This window comes from Aulonocara sp. 'chitande type north' Nkhata Bay, linkage group LG22 (genome assembly GCF_057382095.1).
Source record: "Aulonocara sp. 'chitande type north' Nkhata Bay isolate Kocher_YH1m ecotype deep benthic linkage group LG22, A_spYH_male_GT1.1, whole genome shotgun sequence".
NCBI lineage: Eukaryota > Metazoa > Chordata > Actinopteri > Cichliformes > Cichlidae > Aulonocara > Aulonocara sp. 'chitande type north' Nkhata Bay.
This window is the reverse complement of record NC_141364.1, coordinates 499,917-512,279: the sequence shown is the minus strand read 5'-3', so window position 1 is coordinate 512,279 and position 12,363 is coordinate 499,917. Positions and strand designations below refer to the sequence as shown.

At 45.2% G+C, this 12,363-nt stretch overlaps 2 protein-coding genes across 4 annotated transcripts; both read right to left on the bottom strand.

The window, feature by feature from the left end:
* Positions 1 to 4,490: 4,490 nt before the first annotated feature.
* On the bottom strand, positions 4,491 to 7,657 carry psmb4 (proteasome 20S subunit beta 4). Its single transcript, XM_086280689.1, has 8 exons — positions 7,497 to 7,657; positions 6,054 to 6,180; positions 5,898 to 5,977; positions 5,659 to 5,805; positions 5,314 to 5,395; positions 5,014 to 5,130; positions 4,844 to 4,932; positions 4,491 to 4,632 (listed from the first exon to the last, which is right to left on the bottom strand). Exons 1-8 carry the CDS (start codon positions 7,619 to 7,621, stop codon positions 4,620 to 4,622), a joined length of 780 nt encoding a protein of 259 aa, XP_086136815.1. The 5' UTR covers positions 7,622 to 7,657; the 3' UTR covers positions 4,491 to 4,619.
* Positions 7,658 to 9,086: 1,429 nt separating this feature from the next.
* Positions 9,087 to 11,232, bottom strand: LOC147303092 (DNA-binding protein RFX5-like). 3 transcript variants are annotated; one of them, XM_086280692.1, is made up of 7 exons: positions 11,182 to 11,232; positions 10,527 to 10,681; positions 10,361 to 10,394; positions 10,195 to 10,277; positions 9,960 to 10,082; positions 9,732 to 9,848; positions 9,087 to 9,637 (listed from the first exon to the last, which is right to left on the bottom strand). In XM_086280692.1, the coding sequence occupies exons 2-7, from the start codon at positions 10,646 to 10,648 to the stop codon at positions 9,553 to 9,555; spliced, it is 564 nt and encodes a 187-aa protein (XP_086136818.1). In that variant the 5' UTR covers positions 10,649 to 10,681; positions 11,182 to 11,232; the 3' UTR covers positions 9,087 to 9,552. The 3 variants fall into 3 exon arrangements, with proteins under 3 accessions (XP_086136818.1, XP_086136817.1, XP_086136816.1); XM_086280691.1 differs by lacking the exon at positions 11,182 to 11,232 and adding an exon at positions 11,003 to 11,133; XM_086280690.1 differs by lacking the exon at positions 11,182 to 11,232 and having other exon boundaries at positions 10,527 to 10,791.
* Positions 11,233 to 12,363: the final 1,131 nt, after the last annotated feature.

Genomic DNA, 12,363 nt, shown 5'->3' with positions numbered 1-12,363 from the left:
GCAGAGAAACATGAACACAAACATTAGTCACATCTACAGATTGCAAATAAAGCTTTGTTCACGCTGCTTACATATGACTGCTCACCCAACCATCCAGGCTGTCATGTTGTAAAGTTTGCAGACGACACAGCTGTGGTTGGTTGCTTCAGAAACGATGAGACCGGCTACAGGAAGGAGGTGGAACACTTGGAGGACTGGTGCAGGAAAAATCTCTGCTTAAATGACAAGAAGACGAAGGAGAAGATTGTGGACTTGAGGAGGGGAAGACACACACACACACACACCCCTGCACGTTGGAGGATCTGCACTCTAAGTAGTACCCAGCTACAAGTACCTGGGTGCGTACCTAGATAGCAACCTTACCTGGAAAAACACTTCCAGCCTGATCAGGAAGGCTCACCAGAGGCTCTACTTCCTGAGGCAGATGAGATGCGTGGGAATGGAGAGCTCAGTCCTCAACTCCTTTTACAGATGTGTGGTGGAGAGTGTTCTGTGCTCTGGCATCAACGTGTGGCACAGAAACTGCACTGAGGCAGAGAGGAAAGCTCTACACAGGGTGGTGAAGGAGGCAGTGTCCCAACCATCACAGACATATACACCTCCGGATGCAAGACGAGGGCCACCTGTATAGTGAAGGACCCCACTCACCCAGCACACTCACTTCTTGTCCCGCTCCCCTCGAGCAGGAGGCTGAGGAGCATTAAATGCAAAACCACCAGACTGAGAAACAGCTTCATTCCAGAAGCTGTGAGACTTTCTCGATACATAAATGGACAAGAACTGATATTGTAGTACCTTAACCACTACTGACACCGTCACTTTATCAGTGCTGGACATCATGGTCGTTTGCTGCTGTATCTATACTCCATACTGGTACTCAGGTTTTTGCACTATTTATTTTTTATTCTGTTTCTTTCGCTCCGGGACCGTGTGCACATCATTTCATTCCACCTCATGTAAACATGTGATGCGAATGACAATAAAGAATCCTTGAATTCTGTTCATCTGGACGTAGCGTTTTCAGTGGGAGAAACGTTTCGTCATCATCCTGGTGACTTCTTCGGTCTCAGCTGACTGCAGGTTTCCCCAACCTTATAAACAGTACATTTTCATAATATTGGGGAAACCTGCAGTCAGCTCAGACTAGCTAGCAAGCGCTGAAACAGCCCGCTCTTTCTCATTTCCAAATAATTCTTGATAATGATACATAAACCCAGCGTCTATTCCCATTGGTCAGTTCTCAAAAATCTACCCAGTCACCAAAAGCAGGTTTAATCCTATTCGTTGAGTAGAAAGGAGGCTGAGGTCTTTTAACATCTGCAGGAAGCTCCTGAGGATGTTTTACCAGTCGGTGGTTGCTGGAGTACTTTTCTATGCTGTGGTGTGCTGGGGGAGCAGCACAGCAAAGAAGGACTCATCCAGGCTGGAGAAACTGATCAGGAGGGCTGGCTCTGTGGTCGGCATGAAGCTGGACACTCTGGTGACAGTGGCAGAGAAAAGGACATTAAAGAAACTGATGGACATTATGGACAATGCTGGGCATCCTCTGCACACGGCCATTAACAACCAGAAGAGTCTGTTCAGTGACAGGTTGCTTCTCCCCAAGACAAGAACTAACAGACTTAAAAACTCCTTTGTCCCACACGCCATCAGACTGTTTAACTCCTCTCTGGAGAGGGAGGGGAGACAGGAGGACAAAGGAGGGGGGAACAACTAAGCTGTAGTGCCTCTTCACCTCACTGTACAATACCTTTTGTGCAATACTTTTTGTAAATAGTCAACAGTGCAATAGACTCAATACTTGAAATGTGCAATTCACTTGTATTTTTATTTTTTATTCCTATTTATTCTATTTATCCCCTTTGTATATTTTATTTATATTTGTCTCTGTATTTATATATGTGTGTGTGTGTGTGTGTGTGTGTGTGTGTGTGTGTGTGTGTGTGTGTATATATATATATATATATATATATATATATATATATATATATATATATATATATATAACAATTCTGTAACTGTAACTTCGGTCGGTGCTGTGCTTTTTGGAAGTCGAATTTCCCAGAGGAACCCACCCGAGGGATTAATAAAGTTCTATCTTATCTCTTATCTTAAATGTTTTTAGAACAGAAATTAATTTGATTGGAAGCCTTTTCCTGGTTTGCCCAGTTACAAAATAGACAAATTTTTCTGTCAAATTCTGCGTAGCAGCAGCAAAAGCGAAACCAACTCAAACAAAACAAAGTTGACATGCATGTAGAAGTGTTAGGAAGAAGCAGGGAGCTCAGGTTCTCCAGTCTGAGCATTTTATAATAACTGAATTCCCATTAACCACAAAGGATGTGGTTAAAATATTTACACGATCTCAAATTTCTTAGAGTAAATAATGCTTTTTCCCTACAAACCCCAAGAATTTTAATGTGGATAAAAGACTAATTCCAAAAAGTAAAAAAAAACAAAACCCCCATTAACCTCCTTTTTTTTTTTTTTTTTGGCCTGTCCCGTTTGGCTCTTTTGCCATCAGAATTGTTGTCTAAAGGCAAAGAAAGATGCCCAACAGATTTACTTTACCAAACTGACCATCCCAGCCTTGCCGTAATGGTCCATTTGATTCACCTTTTATTGTTTATTTTATTTTCACTTACTGAATACGGGACAGACTTGACTGGGGGAAAGAAGGGGAGAAAGAAAGAGGGAAAGAGAAACAGCTGAGAAGAGGGACGGGGGAGAAGGGCAAAAGACAAAACCTCCTGGGTTTTAAATGCACCTTAGAACACACATGCATCAACACTACAATGAGCGGGTGGAGGGAGGTTTGGAGTCTTCTCTCACCCCCATTCTCTGCGACCTGCTGGAGCAGGGGGGCTAGGACTAGGAGGAGGAGTTGGCCGTCCGACTGCGGTCTGGAGTGTGGAGCCTTCCTGCTGCTGCGGAGTCGGGGCAGTCTGCCTCCCCCCACCGCAGGGAAAAGGGAAACACCACCTGGGTCTGGGTGCAGTTCCCCCCTCCAGGGGCGGGGGCACCTAGACCCGGTTTGTAGAGTACGCTTGGGGAGTGTGATCGTGTGTACAACGTCTCTTTATGTCTGTCTCCACGTTGGTTGAGTGTGGAGTAAGTGCATATGAGAGCATGAGGGGGGGGAATGGATGTTTGTGTCTGTGTGTGCCTGTATGTCTGTGTCTATATGTCAGGTTGGGTGTCAGGCGCCACCTCTCTGGGGACATCTCAGGCCCTCCAAGGTTTGGAGGCCTATCTCCCCCTACCACCACTTCCCCTGCCAGTGGCGGACTCCCTCAGACATCGGTGCGTTGGTGGTTCTTTGTGTCCGGGGATGGGCGTCCAGGTACACACCGGCTCACTCCTTGGCGGCCGCTTATCGGGGCCTGGAGCCTGGGGCTCGCTCGGGCCACTTCGGAGGTGGGGTGCCCCCGGCCTCTCGGCCTGGGGCTCGGTCACTCAGGCGCAGCTGGCTGCCGGCGGAGCTCACGGGCGCGTCACTGCAACTCCCCCTGGCTTCTGCTCCGCGGCTGCTGAGTGAGCCCTCATCTGGGACTCTCCTCAGCTCTTTCTGGGACAGTGGTGCAGCTGCCCCTCTGTTGGTCTTCCTTGGTCTCTTGTGTTCTGGGGGCCTCTGGATGTCTGGAGTTTTGATCTCCTCCACACCTGCTTCACGCCCTGGAGGACGGGGCTGTGGCCCCCCCACACCCTCTAGCAGATTATTACATGAAGGAACCTTTTAAAAAACAAAAAACAAGCGCGTCCATGCTCACAGGTGTACACACGGGTGATCACACCCACAAACTACACCCTTTTTGGCTCCTACCTCAAAGCACACTGTGTTCTGTTGATCTTATGTGCTGCACAATAATGTTTAACATTTAGTATTTACTGTCATATTCCCATATATCATTGTGATGTTGTTTATTCTATTACTCTTGTTCTCTTCTGCTTGTTTTCTTTTTTCTTTCTCAGCAGGTGATCCAGGTGATTGATATATGCATTTTTTTTTCTCTGCCCGTTCTGTTGGTTTTTGTCTTTTGCCCTTCCCCATTAACTTCCTAGGACCTGGCGTCCACATATGTGGACATCACATTTTGGGTTATTTAGACCAAAATACTCAATTTTCCTCTACATATCCACTTACAAGGACATTATACTGCTTGTGTTCTATCAACATTTTAAACAAATATCCTCATATGTGGCTCTCATTTTTCTTAGAAACAAAAATTAGGTTTTAAAAAATCTGGTAATTCTTTGTTTTTACATTCATCGGGTCCCAATCAGCCCAAATTTCAAAGAGATATTAAAAATGCTGCTGTGGAAGAGTTCGGGTCTTAGGAGGTTAAAATAAATTAAACTCTTTAAACCAACGTGCAGTAGTAAAAATCTGTGGAACAGCTGATATAAATCAGTGATTCTACTTTTACTGAGGACAAATTTAACTGTTTCATCTGAAGATAATCTTCAATAATCTGCAGATGACAAATAAACCAAGGAAAACAGCTCTCTTTATTTCTTACATTTATTTTCCATCATACAAAAGAGAAAGTACAGAGTAAACTGGAGCAAACAGGAGGAGAAGGGTTTGTTAGTGATGCTGAGACCGCTGCCACTTCTCTTCATTCAAACCCGCTGCAGAGAAACATGAAGAAAAATGTCAGTCACATCTACAGATTGTAAATAAAGCTTTGTTTGTATCTGATCAACATTTTCATTACAGTGAAGTCAGGTGTTCTGCTTGGTTATGCTATCGACATATTGGTGGTGGTTACTCTCAGAAACAGTTTTTAAACTTGGAGGAAAAATCCCTAACTCTTCCTCGTCTTCTGACCTTTGACCCTACCTGACCATGTGGGCTATGTCCCAGTTGGTTTCAGAAGACAGGGGTCCGAGGATCTCCACGCCCTCTTCGGTGACGATAGCGATCTCGTGCTGAAATGAAACAGAAATAAAATTGTTACTTTCTCCGGATGGCGTCCAGTACACCTGAGTGTGCGCGGCGGTGCGACTTACTCTGTTGTAGGAGCGAGCATCTCTGTAGTACAACACCTTGAGGCACCGCTCCACCAGCTCCCGTGCCTCCTGTTTGGTGATCTCCACCTTGTTCTCCACCACCTCCCTCATCAGAGGCTGCACACAGATTCAACACAGCTTTACTGGCACATGTCCAAACTCAGCACAAACACTCCATCACTGGTCTCCGCGGTAACGCTCTAATGCCTCAACTGTTAGTCAGCTGTATGACCACACCTTAAAAACCTTTAGACATGATTAACCTTCTAAAGCCAGCAGAGCGTTACAGCTGAAACTCACCTGAGCCAAGTATGCACCAAAGCCTGTAGCCACTGTGGGAGCCTCATAAGCCACGCCCAGTTTATCCACGTAACCTAGGAAACTGGAGAGAAGGAAGGCGGCAACCTGGTGAGAGAAGAGCTACTTCCCATTTCAGGTTCACCTCTAACAGGTAAACATGCTGAAATGCATCGTGGGAGTTATATACTTCTTTCTTTTTTTTTTAAAAACCGCCGTATCCATGAGCACCAAAAACATAAAACATTAAAGAAACAAAACTGACCTAGAACTAAAAAACAGGCGGTAACAAATACGAATGCAGCTTGACTGGTCTGACCCCAACCACCCCCCCACCCAGAGTCTCACCTCTCCCCGTTGTAGAAGCCACCGATGACTACGGTATTCCACAGTGGGTTCATGCGGCTGCGGCGGTTGTACATGACGCGGGTGAGCCACGAGTGCACGGCCTTTGGGCTGTAGCTGTGCCCGTCACCTAGCAACTCCTCATCGATACTGACGGAAAACGACACCAGTGAGATGGGAAGGGGGATGTACAAGTGTGTGTATGTGAGTGTGCACATACGTGTGTGTGTGCACGCGCTTACACCATCTGCTCGATGACCTGTTTCAGGTGTTGGTAGTCGGCGTAGTCGCCCGAGGCTCCCAGGATGGTGCTGTTGTTCACCTGTGGAGGAAACACCAATATTAAAGTTGCTGAAACAAGCAGTCGGTCAGCTGACCTCTGCTGGTGGTGGCATCACCTTCATGAGGCGGGAGATGTTCCTGAAGCGAGCCAGAGAGCCATACGAGCCCAGCATGTCTGCGGCGATCACCACCCCGCCAGTGAATTTCACACCAAGTACCGACGTTCCTGTAACCATCGGGTTCCTGTGGAAGGAGGACGGGGCACAGTTACTTTAAACAAGTCCAATGGTGGTGTAATTAGCCTGTGCGATGGAACATGTGAAAACCCAGAGGGCAGAGATCATGTCCTACTGAGAGGACATCTCAGCTGGCCCTGGCATGCCTCGATGTTCCCCCAGATAAGCTGGGGCCATTGCCCCGTGGCTCGACTTCAACTAAGCAGAAGAAAATACCTAGATGCTTTACTGTCTCGATATTTTAGATGTAGAACTTTTATTGAAGTGGTTGTCATGAATTTTTGAACAGTGTGCATCGTTACTAATGCACGGCACAACACACAAACAACACGCATGTTTCTTCGTTGTCTGGACTGTGTGTGTGTATAGATATATATATTCTAACACACATACATTGTGAACTTATATATTTCACAATGCACGATGAAAGGTGTCACACAGTTAAGCAGCATGATTCTGCCTTTGTCCAGTTAATGGTCGTCAATTTTAACTTGCTATCGAAGTGATTCTTACTTTTAGACTAGCCTAATCTTTCTCCTCTTTTACTCAGCTAAGAAACTAGTTGCCAGGAACACGCCTACATGTAACAGAAAATAACTATGCTACCCACAATCCTCTGCTTAAACGTCTGATTGGTGGAGGGCACAGTTACCTTGGAAGTGATAATACACACACACAGTATGATCTGAACAGAAAGGACTTGGCTAAAGGAGGTCAGAGGTCATTCTCATGGGAGCAGTAGTTCATTCGCCTGTAGCCACTCTGATTGGTTAGTTTCTAAAGCATCACTCTGTTGATAAACAGTAAATTGCGCCCTGTGGATAACGGGTCTGCTCTCAGTCACCCACCCGTTACCATGGTGACGTAGGCAGACGCACCCTCAGGATGCTGAAAGCTCTGCATGGACAAGCCTGGCTGTATTTCCCGTAAACCTCCACACTGCAGTGACAGATCACTGACGCCTGTCCTCGAGTATTGCTGCCTGGGTCACAATTTTAACCCTGTTAACTCTGAGTGCACGTCCCAAGATGGCGCTAGTGCCAGCAAACAGCAGTGAAGCTGCTCGAGGAACGGGTCCACCCAACTCAACCAAACCTGTTGTTGAAACACCGCACGAGAGTTCAGGCGGACTCAGGTGTGACCCGCGGGTCTCCCGTCGGCGCTGACGTTACTCAGCGGAAAGGACGGAGAATACCCAGCGTTTAAATCAGTGTAACCCGGCAGTTAGCTTAGCATTAGCTAGCCTCCTCCATGATGATGCAGCACTCAAACCGAAACCCCGGCACCGGGACCGGCCCCGGAGCAGGACCGCGGCTCACTCACAGTGTGTGTCGGACCGGTCCACAAGCTGTGCCTGCCCCGCTACTGCTGCTCCCGGGGAAGGAGTAAAAGTGTCCCGGCTTCGGACCGTCCTCCCACAGACTCAACTTCATTCTACCAGACTCCATGTTAGATACTGCCGGAAGTGACGACAACGGCCCTTCTTTTAGGCGATTAGCCGGTTTGATGTCACAGGATGGCGTTTTACCGCCGCCTACTAACGGGAGGAAACAACACAGCGCGTCAGTAGTGAACCTGAACTAAAGTCTTAAAATATTCTAAAACCATAAATTTTAACTGGAATAATTTCTTAAAATTATAATAAAAGAAAAAACAATTAAAAAACCAGCAGTTTACTGGTGTTTCCTGTGTTGCTGCCTCATTCTGATTGTGCTGTTGCTGATTTACCTTTAATTTGAAGATAATGAAAAAGAATATCTTTAAATAGCTTATCTCTGCTCTGATTTAATAACACACAGTGGCAGAGATAAATACTTCAACATCTGTCTTTCCCAAGTATGAAAAAATGTGAAGTAGATTCAGATTCTAAATGTGAAAAGGAAAATAATTGTGGACGCAGCCAACTTTTGAGATGAAATTCAGAATAATTTAGAAATACTAAACTGCAACAAATACAGACTCAAGAGAATGCTATTTCTGAAGCACAAAACCTTACTGAGTATAGGAGACGGTGACGAGCCAAGGTTCCAGAGAGGGAGGTTTGCCAGGTTGGTAAGCTGAAGGAGGTGAGATATCTGACCTTTTTTTTTAAAACTGTAAACATACAAACACGAACATACACGCCGAAAAGGAAGGAACAAGAGGTCATGGGATGATTATTAACAAAATCAAGTACAATAGTTACTTTTGCAGTAAAAGTTAGAAGCAAAATTGTATGATCCAACTGTACAATCTCACCTAGTCTGCTTCAAGAGCCAAACGATAACACCATTTCTCCCACATTTTCTTCCTGGGTCCTTTGGAGCCTTATAGCACATGTCATTTGCTCTAATGCATGTAACTGTTTCATAACAAAAATAAATAAAATGCCTGTTAAGGGGCATTTCTGAAGCCAGCACTTTGTGATGGCTTTTTTGTTGGCTGCTGACATAACTTTCAGAAGGTATTTATCTGTACTGTTCAAGTGATCTGAAACAAGTTTTGCCATGTTGTGGAAAAAGAATGACCAGTAGGACAAGCGAGAAAATGCCCTGAGCGGTGCAGTAAAACAATGGGCTCAAACGCCTTTTCCTCTCCTTCAGGGTCAACCGCAAGCACCGACTCTGCATGGGCTCCACTGGTGGCTGAAGAGAAGAGTGGGCGGTGTGGGGACGGACAACAGAGGTGAACTAGGTGCCTTATGGGCCTTGTAGTTCTTTTCAGCTTCCCTTTGCAGTTGTCAATCGTGAAAGTAAGGGAGGTTAATTCCTCAAAAGAAGCAGGTTCACTGGTCTTTCATCTGGTCATTTAGTGCCTGCAAAAATACAGCCCACTGTGATGGTACTCATAACCATTCAATGATCATTGATCAATGATCATGGCAGTTTGCATAGAATAATCCTTTAATTGTCCCACAAGGGGAAATTTGGTTGTAACAGTAGCAAAAACACACATATACAAAAAGAACAGGACACAGGTGAGAAACACAACTTTAACATATTTACATCATGGACAATAGTTACCAAAGCAGAGTCCTGTACAGTTATTAAAACTAAAGTACAGATAAGTGGCAAACAGAGCAGGATACTGAAAGATGTTTAAAGATTTAAGAATATTTAGAATAATTAGAAAAGTGCAGATTGTGTGATTGTACCTGTGCATTAAAAAGTAAACGTGTAACTTCCAAAAAGTTAGCGTATATAAGCTGAGAAAAGTAATATGCACCTATAACAGTAGCAGTTGTTCGGTTGATTAGTGCAGTTACAGCGCTGATGTAAAGATCTATGCTTGTTGGGAGCAGTTCTGATTGTACAGTCTGACAGCTGCAGGGAGGAAGGAAACGCTCCTTCATGCATCGAGGATGCAGCAGTCGGTGACTGAAGCAGCTCTGCAGCAACACTTACATGGGGTCATTCTTCAGGTCGAGGTTGGGCAGCAGAGGCATGTTGAGGACCGTCTTCCTCCTGATGCCGCTGTAACAGTACGTTTCAGCGGGTTAAGGAAGGCTAAAGGTTACTCCTGGCATTCCTGACCTTAGACTGGGTTCGGGTTTTCTGCACTTTTAATCTGAAAGGATATTTGGACTGTCCTCGGCCTCCGAGCCGTCTCGCTTTGATGTTGGGAAAAATGTCTCTGATGATCTTCCCAAAGTTGGCGGCGCTCAGAGGACGCTGCTGCAGGTTCTCACAGTACCTCCTGCAGGACAGACAGACGCACAGTCAGGAAAGCATCGGAGCGCCATGGCAACCAGATCTATGTCAAACCACCCTTGTTACAGGGTCACTGTGCGTGTGTGTGATTTCTGACTTGTAGGTCTCGTAGACGTCCTGTTTGGGCAGGCAGGTGTCTGAATGCTCCTCCAGGTGACTGCGGATCCAGTTACAGGTGTGAAGCTGGTCGGCCGTGTTAAATGAACTCGAATCGCTGCCGCTGAGAACACAAATTCAAGATTTACAGAGGTTCACCGTTTCTGACAGAAAAACGACAAATCACAAACTATCAGGATAAAAAACAAAGGAGCAAAATGGAGAAGCAACGTCACCTTTTGTCTCCAGAACTCGGTCCAGAGGGCAGCTGCAGGTACAGGTACAACTTGTCATTGTCAGAGAAACGCTGAACATCTTGCTGTTGAAAAAAACCCCACAGTGAATGAACCAGACCTGAGGTGAGCACCAAACCAGACTTTAACCTCACATCAAGTTTCTTACCAGGATCTGCTCTACTTTGGTCTGAACGTGTTTCCTGTAAGAGGACAGAGGACATGCTGATCAGATCCATCACGAACACCACACAGGGACGTCAGAGCTTCAGAAATTCTAATCCCCATTTTCACACACAAACACTTCCTGCTTCATTGCCCTCACTCAGACTTACGAGATGTTGCTCTTCAGTTTCTGCAGCAGCATGCTGGGCTCAGTGTCACCCTCCCCTGTCTCCAGACCGCCCTGGCCCCTCCGGGAGGCCTCGGCCCGTTGGTGACACTGGTCCTCGGACATCAGGACCAACTAACCAATGCTGTGAAACACCATCTGAGAGAGACACACAGGAAAACGCACACTGTAAGGACAAAAGCAGCAACTGAAGCCAGCTTTGTGGATGCTGTCCAGTCTGGGGCCTGCCGTCTGCCTGCAGCGAGCTCTTTATTCATTTTTTTTTAAATCTTTGCAGGGTTTGTCTGCAGTTCTCTTCTCAACAAACTCTGCTGTGTGTATTCCGGCCCACTTGTCAACCGATCAAATTGTGTCATCCACGCTCAACAATGTGCAGTCAGGATCTTGGAAGACTGCACGCGGACCCCCCCCCCACCAATAATGTACATGGACAGACACATTTAAAACCAGCCTGCCCACCTGCAGTTCCTCTGAAGTTCAGCAGAGGGGCCAGCATAGGGTCAGTCCCCACAGACTCCCATAGCTTTCCAGCAGAACTAACCATGTTTAATAAAATATGATGAGACACTAACTGTGTTGAGGAAACAGTTTAAGAACTAATTTGATCAGCTTTGGCCTAAAAATCAACAATTAGTTACTAGGACATCAGGCAGGTGTGGCTCTCAATGCAGTTCACAGTCCTGCTGCAGTCCAGTGTTGGGATCCAGCGGGCCCTGAGGTATCACTGCTGCCCAGGCACATACACACGCACGAGCCCAGCTGAACATATTAGTGATGGGATTTCCGGCTCTTTTTAGAGATCCGGCTCTTTCGGTTCGGCTCACTAAAAAGAGCCGGCTCTTTCGGCTCCGAACCGGCTCTTCAGGTTGTTTTGTTGCTTTAATTAATTTATTATTAACAATAATATAAAATTATGCACAAAAAGAATTACTAACGTAAAACAAAGTGGTTTTATTTATATACCGGTATGTTTATATATAAATATATGCGGTGGCCCCTAGAGACAAAACACGTACAAACTCCGAAAAACATTTCTAGCATGAACTGAACTTCCAAAGCAGAGCTACTAGATCACTTAAATTACACAATTGAAAGCATGTGTGTATTGTTTGTGTATTTATACACAGGCACTCATATATATTCAAATAATTTAAAAAAAAGTTCATTTACCTGTTACTACCACACACCAAATCCGGTTGTTGGTACTTGCTGGCTTGTGTAGCCACAAGATACCAAAAGCTCCACACTGACTACAAACCCAGCGTCTATTCCCATTGGTCAGTTCTCAAAAATCTACCCAGACACCAAAAGCGGGTTTAATCCTATTCGTCGAGTAGAAATGTTTTTAGAACAGGAATTAATTTGATTGGACGCCTTTTCCTGGTCTGCCCAGTTACAAAATAGACGAATTCTTCTGTCGAATTCTGCATAGCAACAGCGAAAGCGAAACCGGCTCAGACAAAACGTAAAATTGACATGCATGTAGAAATGTTAGGAAGAAGCAGGGAGCTCAGGTTCTCCAGTCTGAAATGATCATCTAATATTAATAAACGGAATTCTCATTAACCACATAAAGGATATGGTTAAATATTATCTCAAATTTCTTAGGGTAAAAAATCTGTTTTTTTGCCTACAAACCCAAGAATTTTATTGTGGATAAAAGATTAATTAAAAAAAACACATTAGAATAAAGTCAACCATTCAAATGCCATGCTATGGTAAAACTATGTTGAACAGCTGATGCAAATCAGTGATTCTACTTTTACTGAGGACATATTTAGCTGTTTAATCTTCAAGGAAAACAGCTCTTTATTTTGTCA

Coding starts and splice junctions, on each gene's coding strand:
- LOC147303092 (XM_086280692.1), bottom strand. CDS start 10,648: ATGTCCGAGGACCAGTGTCACCAACGGGCCGAGGCCTCCCGGAGGGGC. Junction 10,395..10,526: donor AAACTGAAGAGCAACATCTC/GTAAGTCTGAGT, acceptor GTCCTCTTACAG/GAAACACGTTCAGACCAAAG. Junction 10,278..10,360: donor CCAAAGTAGAGCAGATCCTG/GTAAGAAACTTG, acceptor TTTTTTCAACAG/CAAGATGTTCAGCGTTTCTC.
- psmb4 (XM_086280689.1), bottom strand. CDS start 7,621: ATGGAGTCTGGTAGAATGAAGTTGAGTCTGTGGGAGGACGGTCCGAAG. Junction 5,806..5,897: donor CAGGTCATCGAGCAGATGGT/GTAAGCGCGTGC, acceptor GTTTTCCGTCAG/TATCGATGAGGAGTTGCTAG. Junction 5,131..5,313: donor TTGGTGCATACTTGGCTCAG/GTGAGTTTCAGC, acceptor ATCTGTGTGCAG/CCTCTGATGAGGGAGGTGGT.